The sequence below is a fragment of the Oncorhynchus tshawytscha genome, linkage group LG06, assembly GCF_018296145.1.
Source record: "Oncorhynchus tshawytscha isolate Ot180627B linkage group LG06, Otsh_v2.0, whole genome shotgun sequence".
NCBI classification, from domain to species: domain Eukaryota; kingdom Metazoa; phylum Chordata; class Actinopteri; order Salmoniformes; family Salmonidae; genus Oncorhynchus; species Oncorhynchus tshawytscha.
Window position 1 is genome coordinate 79,093,825 of NC_056434.1, and position 14,724 is coordinate 79,108,548.

A 14,724-nucleotide genomic window follows, 5' to 3' on the forward strand; every position below is an offset into this window, starting at 1 on the left:
ACAACCACTAAGATTTAAAAAAATGCAATGTGAATGATGGAAAAGATCAGAACAGTTAGCTTAAAATGTTGATAAACTATTAGGCTATTTCTTCACATTATAAGCGCAGCAATGCACACATGGTAGTAGGCTATAAGCGCAAATGTTCCATTAGCAGAAACACCAATATCGAAAGTGACCTCAAACGAAATTATGCATGTAATGCTTTTATTATAAAGCTGCATTTTTATGGTGAAAATGATCTTCCCCAAACTTGAATCTCATGTACTGTTTATGTCTGCCAGTTAGGCTCTACACCCCTTGTAGTGTGGATTCATGTGCTTCATTTTAAGATGTTTGTGATAAAGACCTTATTAAAACATATGGGCTAGGCTACATGAGGGCTAGGCTACATGAGGGCTACATGAGTGCTAGGCTACATGAGGGCTAGACTACATGAGGGCTACATGAGGGCTAGGCTACATGAGGGCTACATGAGTGCTAGGCTACATGAGGGCTAGACTACATGAGGGCTACATGAGGGCTAGACTACATGAGGGCTACATGAGGGCTACATGAGGGCTAGACTACATGAGGGCTACATGAGGGATAGACTACATGAGGGCTACATGAGGGCTAGGCTACATGAGGGCTACATAAGGGATAGGCTACATGAGGGCTACATGAGTGCTAGGCTACATGAGGGCTAGACTACATGAGGGCTACATGAGGGCTAGGCTACATGAGGGCTACATGAGGGCTAGTCTACATGAGGGCTAGGCTACATGAGGGCTACATGAGGTCTAGACTACATGAGGGCTACATGAGGGCTAGGCTACATGAGGGCTAGGCTGAGGGCATGAGGGCTAGACTACATGAGGGCCACATGAGGGCTACATGAGGGCTAGACTACATGGGGGCTACATGAGGGCTAGGCTACATGAGGGCTACATAAGGGCTAGGCTACATGAGGGCTACATGAGTGCTAGGCTACATGAGGGCTAGACTACATGAGGGCTACATGAGGGCTAGGCTACATGAGGGCTACATGAGGGCTAGTCTACATGAGGGCTAGGCTACATGAGGGCTACATGAGGGCTAGACTACATGAGGGCTGCATGAGGGCTAGGCTACATGAGGGCTAGGCTACATGAGGGCTACATGAGGGCTACATGAGGGCTAGACTACATGAGGGCTACATGAGGGCTAGACTACATGAGGGCTACATGAGGGCTAGACTACATGAGGGCTACATGAGGGCTAGGCTACATGAGGGCTACATGAGGGCTAGTCTACATGAGGGCTAGGCTACATGAGGGCTAGGCTACATGAGGGCTAGGCTACATGAGGGCTAGGCTACATGAGGGCTACATGAGGGCTAGACTACATGAGGGCTACATGAGGGCTAGGCTACATGAGGGCTACATGAGGGCTAGACTACATGAGGGCTACATGAGGGCTAGGCTACATGAGGGCTAGGCTACATGAGGGCTACATGAGTGATAGGCTACATGAGGGCTAGACTACATGAGGGCTACATGAGGGCTAGGCTACATGAGGGCTACATGAGGGCTAGGCTACATGAGGGCTACATGAGGGCTAGGCTATATGAGGGCTACATGAGGGCTAGGCTACATGAGGGCTACATGAGGGCTAGGCTACATGAGGGCTAGGCTACATGAGGGCTACATGAGGGCTAGGCTACATGAGGGCTACATGAGGGCTAGGCTACATGAGGTGTGTGACTATGATTCAAACAAGTCACAAAAAAAAGCCTTTGTTTCTTATGCTGGGCATCATTTACAAGTGATAATATATATTTCACAAGTGATATGCTAATATTGTCACCCATCAGACTATTCTTGATTTAATCTTGTCTTTACATATACTAAATAATATATGTGTGACATTTGTTTGGATTTAGAATCGACCAATTATCATGCACCTGTATCGAAACCCTAGACTACATGAGGGCTACATGAGGGCTAGGCTACATGAGGGCTAGGCTACATGAGGGCTACATGAGTGATAGGCTACATGAGGGCTAGACTACATGAGGGCTACATGAGGGCTAGACTACATGAGGGCTACATGAGGGCTAGGCTACATGAGGGCTAGGCTACATGAGGGCTACATGAGGGCTAGACTACATGAGGGCTACATGAGGGCTACATGAGGGCTAGACTACATGGGGGCTACATGAGGGCTAGGCTACATGAGGGCTACATAAGGGCTAGGCTACATGAGGGCTACATGAGTGCTAGGCTACATGAGGGCTAGACTACATGAGGGCTACATGAGGGCTAGGCTACATGAGGGCTAGTCTACATGAGGGCTAGTCTACATGAGGGCTAGGCTACATGAGGGCTAGACTACATGAGGGCTACATGAGGGCTAGGCTACATGAGGGCTAGGCTACATGAGGGCTACATGAGGGCTAGACTACATGAGGGCTACATGAGGGCTAGACTACATGAGGGCTACATGAGGGCTAGACTACATGAGGGCTACATGAGGGCTAGGCTACATGAGGGCTACATGAGGGCTAGTCTACATGAGGGCTAGGCTACATGAGGGCTAGACTACATGAGGGCTACATGAGGGCTAGGCTACATGAGGGCTAGGCTACATGAGGGCTAGGCTACATGAGGGCTACATGAGGGCTAGACTACATGAGGGCTACATGAGGGCTACATGAGGGCTAGGCTACATGAGGGCTACATGAGGGCTAGACTACATGAGGGCTACATGAGGGCTAGGCTACATGAGGGCTAGGCTACATGAGGCTACATGAGGGCTACATGAGTGATAGGCTACATGAGGGCTAGACTACATGAGGGCTACATGAGGGCTAGGCTACATGAGGGCTACATGAGGGCTAGGCTATATGAGGGCTACATGAGGGCTAGGCTACATGAGGGCTACATGAGGGCTAGGCTACATGAGGGCTACATGAGGGCTAGGCTACATGAGGGCTACATGAGGGCTAGGCTACATGAGGTGTGTGACTATGATTCAAACAAGTCACAAAAAAAAGCCTTTGTTTCTTATGCTGGGCATCATTTACAAGTGATAATATATATTTCACAAGTGATATGCTAATATTGTCACCCATCAGACTATTCTTGATTTAATCTTGTCTTTACATATACTAAATAATATATGTGTGACATTTGTTTGGATTTAGAATCGACCAATTATCATGCACCTGTATCGAAACCCTAGACTACATGAGGGCTACATGAGGGCTAGGCTACATGAGGGCTAGGCTACATGAGGGCTACATGAGGGCTAGGCTACATGAGGGCTACATGAGGGCTAGGCTACATGAGGTGTGTGACTATGATTCAAACAAGTCACAAAAAAAAAAGCCTTTGTTTCTTATGCTGGGCATCATTTACAAGTGATAATATATATTTCACAAGTGATATGCTAATATTGTCACCCATCAGACTATTCTTGATTTAATCTTGTCTTTACATATACTAAATAATATATGTGTGACATTTGTTTGGATTTAGAATCGACCAATTATCATGCACCTGTATCGGACTACATGAGGGCTACATGAGGGCTAGGCTACATGAGGGCTACATGAGTGATAGGCTACATGAGGGCTAGACTACATGAGGGCTACATGAGGGCTAGACTACATGGGGGCTACATGAGGGCTAGGCTACATGAGGGCTAGGCTACATGAGGGCTACATGAGGGCTACATGAGGGCTAGACTACATGAGGGCTACATGGGGCTACATGAGGGCTAGACTACATGGGGGCTACATGAGGGCTAGGCTACATGAGGGCTACATAAGGGCTAGGCTACATGAGGGCATGAGTGCTAGGCTACATGAGGGCTAGACTACATGAGGGCTACATGAGGGCTAGGCTACATGAGGGCTAGTCTACATGAGGGCTAGTCTACATGAGGGCTAGGCTACATGAGGGCTAGACTACATGAGGGCTACATGAGGGCTAGGCTACATGAGGGCTAGACTACATGAGGGCTACATGAGGGCTAGACTACATGAGGGCTAGACTACATGAGAGCTACATGAGGGCTAGGCTACATGAGGGCTACATGAGGGCTAGTCTACATGAGGGCTAGGCTACATGAGGGCTACATGAGGGCTAGACTACATGAGGGCTACATGAGGGCTAGGCTACATGAGGGCTAGGCTACATGAGGGCTACATGAGGGCTAGACTACATGAGGGCTACATGAGGGCTACATGAGGGCTAGGCTACATGAGGGCTACACTACATGAGGGCTACATGAGGGCTAGGCTACATGAGGGCTAGGCTACATGAGGGCTACATGAGTGATAGGCTACATGAGGGCTAGACTACATGAGGGCTACATGAGGGCTAGGCTACATGAGGGCTACATGAGGGCTAGGCTACATGAGGGCTACATGAGGGCTAGGCTATATGAGGGCTACATGAGGGCTAGGCTACATGAGGGCTACATGAGGGCTAGGCTACATGAGGGCTAGGCTACATGGGGCTACATGAGGGCTAGGCTACATGAGGGCTACATGAGGGCTAGGCTACATGAGGTGTGTGACTATGATTCAAACAAGTCACAAAAAAAAGCCTTTGTTTCTTATGCTGGGCATCATTTACAAGTGATAATATATATTTCACAAGTGATATGCTAATATTGTCACCCATCAGACTATTCTTGATTTAATCTTGTCTTTACATATACTAAATAATATATGTGTGACATTTGTTTGGATTTAGAATCGACCAATTATCATGCACCTGTATCGAAACAGGGGCAGCAGAAAAAACACATGTCATCTATGCACTTAAACAGCGAATGGAGAAGGCTTTTCTTTTTTTGTGCAGACGTCACTACCCTCTGGAGAGCCTTACGGTTGTGGGCGGAGCAGTTGCCGTACCAGGCGGTGATACAGCCCGACAGGATGCTCTCGATTGTGCATCTGTAGAAGTTTGTGAGTGCTTTTGGTGACAAGCCAAATTTCTTCTGCCTCCTGAGGTTGAAGAGGCGCTGCTGCGCCCTCTTCACAACGCTGTCAGTGTGGATGGTCCAATTCAGTTTGTCCGTGATGTGTACGCCGAGGAACTTAAAACTTACTACCCTCTCCACTACTGTCCCATCGATGTGGATAGGGGGGTGCTCCCTCTGCTGTTTCCTGAAGTCCACAATCACCTCCTTTGTTTTGTTGACGTTGAGTGTGAGGTTATTTTCCTGACACCACACTGAGGGCCCTCACCTCCTCCCTGTAGGCCGTCTCGTCGTTGTTGGTAATCAAGCCTACCACTGTAGTGTCGTCCGCAAACTTGATGATTGAGTTGGGAGCGTGCATGGCCAATGCAGTCATGGGTGAACAGGGAGTACAGGAGAGGGCTCAGAACGCACCATTGTGGGGCCCCAGTGTTGAGGATCAGCGGGGTGGAGATGTTGTTACCTACCCTCACCACCTGGGGGCGGCCCGTCAGGAAGTCCAGTACCCAGTTGCACAGGGTGGGGTCGAGACCCAGGGTCTCGAGCTTGATGACAAGTTTGGAGGGTACTATGGTGTTAAATGCTGAGCTGTAGTCGATGAACAGCATTCTCACATAAGTATTCCTCTTGTCCAGATGGGTTAGGGCAGTGTGCAGTGTGGTTGAGATTGCATCGTCTGTGGACCTATTTGGGCGGTAAGCAAATTGGAGTGGGTCTAGGGTGTCAGGTAGGGTGAAGGTGATATGGTCCTTGACTAGTCTCTCAAAGCACTTCATGATGACGGAAGTGAGTGCTACGGGGCGGTAGTCGTTTAGCTCAGTTACCTTAGCTTTCTTGGGAACAGGGACAATGGTGGCCCTCTTGAAGCATGTGGGAACAGCAAACTGGGATAAGGATTGATTGAATATGTCCGTAAACACACCATCCAGCTGGTCTGCGCCATTAAGAAAGACCAGGAAGGATACCTCCAGAAATACATGTTATCTGTGAATTGAACAGAGTAATCTGCACAAGGGGTCATTGTGGAGTCGAAGGTTGATGCAAAACTTATAATGATATACTTTCAAACACAAACTATTTAAACTCACACAAATACATAAACTAATTCAAACACACGCAAATACACAAACTATGAACACATGCAAATACACAAACTAATTAAACACACAAATACACAAATAAATTAAACACACACAAATACACACACAAATACACAAACTATGAACACATGCAAATACACAAACAAATGAAACACACAAATATACAAACAAATGAAACACACACAAATACACAAGCAAATTAAACACACAAATACACAAACTAATTAAACACACACAAATACACAAATACACAAACTATGAACACATGCTGGACATACACATATAATCACACAAAATCACAATGTCAGTCAGTGCCTTTATCAATCCTTCTTTTCTACTCGCTGCAATTGCCGTGACTGATGTGAGCAGCTGCAAACCCTGAAGCATGTGATCACATGGTGACGGTCTAAAACACAATAATTGACCAAAACAAGGAGCATTGTTCCTAGTACTCTAAAGACAGCTTCTACGTAAGACCCAGACTTCTAAAGCGCAGAAATACCTTTAGACTGTTAACTCAATCACATGGAATGAACAAAATGTGAGTAACAGGCATAGAACACTAGAATCATAGCACTCGCACACATACATGCACACACGCACCTTCTCAGCATGCACACACACATGCACACACGCACCTTCTCAGCATGCACACACACATGCACACACGCACCTTCTCAGCATGCACACGCACCTCCCTACGACACACAACATATACTGAACAATACAAATGCAACATGCAACAATTTCAACAATTTTACTGACTCACAGTTCATTTGAGGAAATCCGTCAGTTGAAATAACCCTTTATATGCTGCTTTTATATTTCTGCTCAGTATAGTTCTACATTAAGGGCATAGGGCAGACCGCACATACACAGTTCACTTCAACACCTCCTAACAAACAGGGTCTCAACAACATTAACATTTAAATCAAACTCATGGAAGACCCCAGGAAGATTAGCTAACTTTACAACGTTAGCTGATGGGGATCCTAACAAAAACTTCTTTTTTTTTTTTTTTTTTAATCAACAGGTTCCTTTGTGGGAGAGCACAGCTAATAAAAGATGGTGAGCACACTTAGTAAAATACAATTACACACACAACACACGCAGTCACCAACACACACACTATACACACACTCAATTCTTTCTCAGTTTGACAAATAATTCAATTCGCACATCTCCAAAAGAGCCAGTGGGAAATCTAACACATATTTGCACTGTTCTTCTGGCAACAGTGGAAGACTTGAGATGCTGTAGGAGAAGTCAGGAGGTCACTTCACAGCCTAAAGGAGGAAAACTGGAGACATATGAGAACAAAGTTCCCTCTCACATTCTCTCTAACCTAACAGTTGGGGGAGAAGAGGAGAGAGAGGGAGGAAGAAGGGAGGAATGGAAGCTAGAAAGCTGGAGTCTGTCACTGAGTAAATTCCCTGGGAGGAGGTTGTAATGGAAGGCTTTCTACAGAGTGGTCTGTAAGCAGCAGGAGGCTTCACACACACAAACACACTCTGTCAGCACTGCTAGAATTACCTAAGGCAGATCATGCTTTTGCACCACAGAAAGTTTGGAGCGCCTTTATCAAAATAACGTCAGCTTAAAAATAACAACTTGAAATTGATATCTTTACCTTTATGGGGGGTTTTTTCAACCTTTGACCCTTTGTTGTGCCTTGGATATGACTTAAAATGTTTAATATATTCTGGCACACGAGGTAGGCTACAATGTTTACACTGGTAAATAGGCTATTGAGTCAAGGTCATTAGGTCACTTACCTTTTACACACAAACTAAACACATACACAAAACTACGCCACTGAACAAACCATACACACATAACCACATTCACACTACAAAACCATGCATTCGTGCTCCGCCGTCATCAAAACAGTGCTTACAGTGGAAATCAAACAAGACATCCAACTGCATAAGTTCAAATGTGCTTTAATGTTGTCTTGAAATAATATTGTTTTTCACTAATCTCAGAAATCGGGTTTTGATTTGGAACAGTCTAGTTGTCTCTTCCACAGACTTTCAGACAACTTGAAGAGGTGCTGTGCTTGTCTTCTCTCTTCTCTACTGGGTGCAGAGTGTCTCAACTAGGGATGTGCACGGTTATTCCAATATTCCAATATTCCAATATCTGACGGGTATTAGAATTCGAATTGTCTGACAAATAAAATATTGGCCTATTTTAACACTGAATAAGATTTTTTCTAAATTAAATAAAAATATAAATTTGACAATGTTACATACAAGGATATACCATGACATTTCAAATTATTAATTTAATAAAAATACAAACTTTTCAATGCAGATTTTATGGCGTGTGCCAGCTTGTTGTTTATGTTGGCCAATCGATGCGGCAAAGAGGCTCAATGTGTAGCAAGTGGAGTGGCGTCAGTAATGCAATGCAAGATTAAATACAATTTGTGAATTAAAGGTTAGCGAAATTAGAAGGAGTAGGATACAATGATCAACCAACAGTAGGCTGTTGTTTTATCTGAATGGGGTTGGAGAGAAAACGCAGCATATGGGCCTCAATTAGCTTAGCTAGCTATAGCTGGCTAGCTAGCTAGCTAGCTTCTCTAGGCTTCTCCAGTCAAGACAGGCACTGTTATATGGGATGATAGATAACATTGTGGTTGCTACAAGTTAGCTCGTCTTGGCTGTAGCCGAGTTGCCTTGGCTGCATCTCTCTCTCCCCCTCCTTCTGTTCGCTCCCATACGATCACACGCTGGCCCCTCCGCAGCTGCAGCAATAGAGCGCCAGCCTCTATCCCTCGTGCAGCAGTGCTCATGTTAAAACTTAAGTTAAAAAAACAACATATGTATTTCGAATAACCGGATATCCGACAAAAATTCATGATAGTATTTGAATAGTGAAATTATTTTAAACCCCCCATCCCTAGTCTCAATTTCTGTTTGTTTGTATCTTAATCTCTCCCTTCGTCAGGAGTCTCTCGTTTCCATCGTCTTCAAAGACGGTTTAATATATAAATACATTCTATGCCACAGGCTCAAACACCATCTTTAAATGTATTTTTCTAATCGTTTAGGTGTGACATTTCGTCATGGACTTGTCTGTCTCTGTCACTATGCCGATGGGGAAACCATTGACTTACTGTATACAAAAATGTTTTATAGCCCCCTCTAAAACCTCTCTCTCTCTCTCTTTCTTTATCTCTCGCTGTCTCTCTCTACCTCGTTATCTCTCTCTGTCTCTCCCTCTATGTCTTTATCTCTCTCTCTCCAGCCCATGGCTGGTTTTCAGTAGCAGTCCCAGCTGTCATATTACCAGTAGTGATGATTTAGAAGACACTCTGCCCTCTCAGGAGGTCACCCCCAGCCTCAGTCCATTTTATCCTGTCACCCTGCATCACACAGCAGCACCCATTCCACACACACACACACAAACCTGGTCTGTCTGCAGTTCATGCTGCCTGCAAGGTCGCTCTCACAAACACATGCGCACGCATGCAGGCACACGCACATACAAACACACTCACACACACAACCAAACACATCAGCAATGAGGAGAAGTCCCAGCACTATCTGCTGCCTGCATACCAGATTAGAAAATTAAAATCAATATGCAATTTCTTAGATATCCACATAACTGTTTATGGTGGGACCAATCCCATTAAAGCGCATGGCAGGACGGAGAAAAATAAATTGTCATCATGTCGAATTCCAGGTGTTAACCATGCACAAACTCAGCATCAGCATCCAGATATCAGGTAGGCCTATATTCTACCTAATTGGGCAGCCTGGTCTCATAGACTAGACGTAAAATAGTCAATGTAAATCCTCCGAGACCCAAATTAGTATGATATGTTACGTTTAATGCAAACATCTAGCAACCCAAAGGTTACTCGTTCGAATCTCATCCCGGACAACCAATAACGCGAATGTCTAGCAACCCAGAGGTTGCGTGTTCGAATTTCATCAAGGACAACTTTAGAATTTTAGCTAATTAGCAACTTTGCAACTACTTAGCTCTTTTTTAGCTACTTTGCAACTATTTAGCATGTAAGCTAACCCTAAACCAAACTTGTTAGCTAACCCTTCTCCTAACCATAACCATTTAACCTAACTCCTACCCTTAACTCTAACCCCTAGCCTAGCTAACGCCACAAATTGTGGCTAAGCGCCAGTATAGAGTCAAAGTAGAGTCGCAATTCCACGGCTCAGACACAAGAGGTATGTGGCAGGGTCTACAGTCACTATTTAGCCTAAACCAAACTTTTAGCTAACCATAACCATTTAACCTAACTCCTACCCTTAACTCTAACCCCCTAGACACAAGAGGTCACGGATTACAAAAAGAAAACCAGCCCCGTCGCGGACCAGGATCTCTTGCTCCCAGACAGACTAAATAACTTTTTTGCCCGCTTTGAGGACAATACAGTGCCACTGACACGGCCCGCAACTAAAACCTGCGGACTCTCCTTCACTGCAGCCGATGTGAGTAAAACATTTAAACGTGTTAACCCTCGCAGGGCTGCAGGACCAGACGGCATCCCCAGCCGCGTCTTCAGAGCATGCGCAGACCATGTGGCTGGTGTGTTTACGGACATATTCAATCAATCCTTATCGCAGTCTGCTGTTCCCACATGCTTCAAGAGGGCCACCATTGTCCCTGTTCCCAAGAAAGCTAAGGTAACTGAGCTAAATGACTACCGCCCTGTAGCACTCACTTCCGTCATCATGAAGTGCTTTGAGAGACTAGTCAAGGACCATATCACCTCCACCCTACCTGACACCCTAGACCCACTCCAATTTGCTTACCGCCCAAATAGGTCCACAGACAACGCAATCGCAACCACACTGCCCTGACCCATCTGGACAAGAAGAATACCTATGTGAGAATGCTGTTCATCGACTACAGCTCAGCATTTAACACCATAGTACCCTCCAAACTCGTCATCAAGCTCAAGACCCTGGGTCTCGACCCCGCCCTGTGCAACTGGGTACTGGACTTCCTGACGGGCCGCCCCCAGGTGGTGAGGGTAGGTAACAACATCTCCACCCCGCTGATCCTCAACACTGGGGCCCCACAAGGGTGCATTCTGAGCCCTCTCCTGTACTCCCTGTTCACCCACGACTGTGTGGCCATGCACGCCTCCAACTCAATCATCACGTTTGCAGACAACACTACAGTGGTAGGCTTATTTACCAATAATGACGAGACGGCCTACAGGGAGGATGTGAGGGCCCTCAGTGTGGTGTCTGGAAAATAACCTCACACTCAACGTCAACAAAACAAAGGAGATGATTGTGGACTTCAGGAAACAGCAGAGGGAGCACCCCCCTAACCACATCGACGGGACAGCAGTGGAGAGGGTAGTAAGTTAAGTTCCTCGGCGTACACATCACGGACAAACTGAATTGGTCCACCCACACAGACAGCGTCGTGAAGAAGGCGCAGCAGCGCCTCTTCAACCTCAGGAGGCTGAAGAAATTCGGCTTGTCACCAAAAGCACTCACAAACTTCTACAGATACACAATTGAGAGCATTCTGTCGGGCTGTATCACCGCCTGGTACAGCAACTGCTCCGCCCACAACCGTAAGGCTCTCCAGAGGGTAGTGAGGTCTGCACAACGCATCACCGGGGGCAAACTACCTGCCCTCCAGGACACCTACACCACCCGATGTCACAGGAAGGCCATAAAGATCATCAAGGACAACAACCACACGAGCCACTGCCTGTTCACCCCACTATCATCCAGAAGGCGAGGTCAGTACAGGTGCAGGGACCGAGAGACTGAAAAACAGCTTCTATCTCAAGGCCATCAGACTGTTAAAACAGCCACCACTAACATTGAGTGGCTGCTGCCAACACACTGACTCAACTACAGCCACTTTAATAATGGAAATTGATGTAAAATATATCACTAGCCACTTTAAACAATGCTACTTAATATAATGTTTACATACCCTACATTACTCATCTCATATGTATATACTGTACTCGATACCATCTACTGCATCTTGCCTATGCCGTTCTGTACCATCACCCATTCATATCTTTATGTACATATTCTTTATCCCTTCACACTTGTGTGTATAAGGTAGTAGTTTTGGAATTGTTAGGTTAGATTACTCGTTGGTTATTACTGCATTGTCGGAACTAGAAGCACAAGCATTTCGCTACACTCGCATTAACATCTGCTAACCATGTGTATGTGACAAATACATTTGATTTGATTTGATCATACACTTTGCAAATTCGTAACATATCATACAAAATGGATGATGGACATCCACAAATGAATACATACCATACGAAACATAACATATTATACTAAATGGAGTGTCTCAGATTTCCGTATAGAATAATACAATATGTTCTGAGTCCAGGTTGAATTGGGATGAATCTGATATGCCTAAAAATAAAAACATTACCTATGAAGCATATTTGGCAAACAGCATCTAATTGAAATGTGGAATCACATTAGCCTATTGTCAGGTGTTCACTGTTCACGTTCTAAGCTACATGTGTGGATGTGTGGACCACTGTGGATGTTCTTGTTGCTCGTCCATTTGATGTAGAAACATTATTTGGGAGAGAGCGCAGATAAGGTACGTGCTCCACCGCAGGTTGTGACATCAGGCAGCTGAATCTGTCTTGCCGGTGGCAGACTCGTAGCTTTTCCATGGTGATAAGGGGAAAAGCCGATCAACGGACTAAAGATCTGCACTGCCTGAGGTAGCAAAGACCAAAACACTGCATAGCTAATCTAGATAATGCGTTCAATGCCTCCCCAGGCCAGGACCGGTTTATGATAATCTGCGGAGAAAATGTAGCAGAGATACGGACACAGAGCAGGAAGCTGGTTTCGCTTCCCACATTGCTGTTTGTTGTTGATCTCAAAGCAAGGCATGCTGGGCTGTATTCTGCACCCCGCGGAGGTTGAAGTGAGATAAATCAGATCTAAAACATCAGGATTCTCAGTTTCACTGGACAACTCAATAGACTGGTTTACAATCTAAAGACTCTGTTCCCTCTTTTACACACCGGGGTCCACTTCTCTGCTGCAGGGTTAAACGTGTTTCTGTAGACTTATTATACGTTTGTAGACTATTTACTTTTAATTATACTAAACTAGTCATGTCATGGTAAAGTCTGTTGCAGGGCATGAGCAGGTCTTCACATAACTCAATTCCAGACATTAGACAACAGAAGTGAAGATGTTCCCATTCGCATCTGTAGCCTATCCAAAGTAAGCAACCCCAAAGACTAGACTATACTCTGACAGTGTAGCACAGTCTACTGACTATGTAAGCAGTGCAAATCACGTCATCATGTCAATATGTACTTTTACAAAAAGCAGTGGGTAGAGGACATTTCCTAAATGAATTGCTAATAACAGTGATATTAGGCCAAGTGACATCACTAACTTCACAAATGTCATTCAATATTCGTGACATGTCACTATCATAGTAGGCCTAAAACTACAGTAGTCAATGAGGGTTCAGTATGTTTCAACTCCTCTGCAAAGCACTTGCTTTTTCTGCAGTTTGATGTTATGCATCAATTGTCCAATAAATCAGTTATAATCCATGTAATTTGGATCATATTACAATCCCGTTTAACTTCAACACGTGGGCATCTAGTCTGAACACGATTTACACCTTGTCAGAGTAGAAAATAACTATAGGCTGCCCATACATTGTACGATGTTTACCTGGTGAGGGTACCCTACATGTGAAACAGCCTGTCAATAGACATCTTGACTGCAAAGGGCAGACAGGTTATCAAACGCTGACGAACACAATGAATGAATAGCCTATATATAGGCTAGGCTAATATTTCAGTAGCAACACTGTCACCACTGTGTCACCATTGCCAAACAATCCTAGTAATGTTACGAAACATTGTAACAGATCAGATTCAGATATATATTCGATGGCCGCGCTTCCCTACCCGTCTTGCAGGTCCGTATTTCGTTGTGGTCCACAGGGCTTTTTTCTCGGCTCCTACATTCTCTACATCTCCGAGTAGCCCTGCAGACTCCGAGTCTGAGTCCTCTCCCTCCTCCAGCTCCTCGCCCTCCTCCACCTCTGCCGTCTTCAGTCGCTTCGGCGCTCTCCCATACTCCCCTTCCTCGTATTCTTCAACAAGTGACATGGCTCTTCAGATGGACAGCGATTGAACCCTTCTTAATCTGGAGATAGAGCGTGAAGACGGACTAGTGGTGCGTCGAAAGTTCCCTCTCGTTCTTTTTTTGTAAATGTCTCTGGCGTAGCGTGCATCAATGAAACCTGAATGTCCTTCTGTAACGCGCCCTCCTCCGCGGTTCTGTACCAGAGAGCTGCCCAGAAAAGGTGAGTGGAGAGAACCCACCCAGCACCTCCGTCATTGGACAGTCTGTGCTTGCTACTTAGGAATACATCTACCGATTGGTCAGTCTTTGTGTGTCAACAGAGAAAGCCTTCGCTCTCCAGTTTCCACATTATGCAGTAAAGAAGTACGCAGAAATGATTGCCGCTGCTCGAGCTGTCATATCTCCTGCGACAGAAATAATGTTTGAATTCGAAAATTGCAACATAATTGTGATACCATTGCAATTGTATTTCTAGCTAAATGTTGCTGACATCACTGATGATTCTTTGGGCCTTTTAAAGATGGGAGAAAATATCTGAAGTCCTGAAACAACTCTCCTGC

General features: G+C 45.3%; 1 protein-coding gene across 2 annotated transcripts in view; it reads right to left on the minus strand.

Annotated features, from left to right (window-relative positions):
- The window catches only part of LOC112253148 (heterogeneous nuclear ribonucleoprotein L-like), a 63,980-nt gene extending 49,598 nt beyond the window's left edge, over nt 1-14,382 (minus strand). For both annotated transcript variants that reach the window (XM_024425121.2, XM_024425120.2), the window contains exon 1: nt 13,984-14,382. In XM_024425121.2, the coding sequence (XP_024280889.1) occupies nt 13,984-14,187 (204 nt within the window). In that variant the 5' untranslated portion in view covers nt 14,188-14,382. The remainder of the gene's footprint in view (nt 1-13,983) is intronic.
- Between the last annotated feature and the right edge of the window lie 342 nt (nt 14,383-14,724).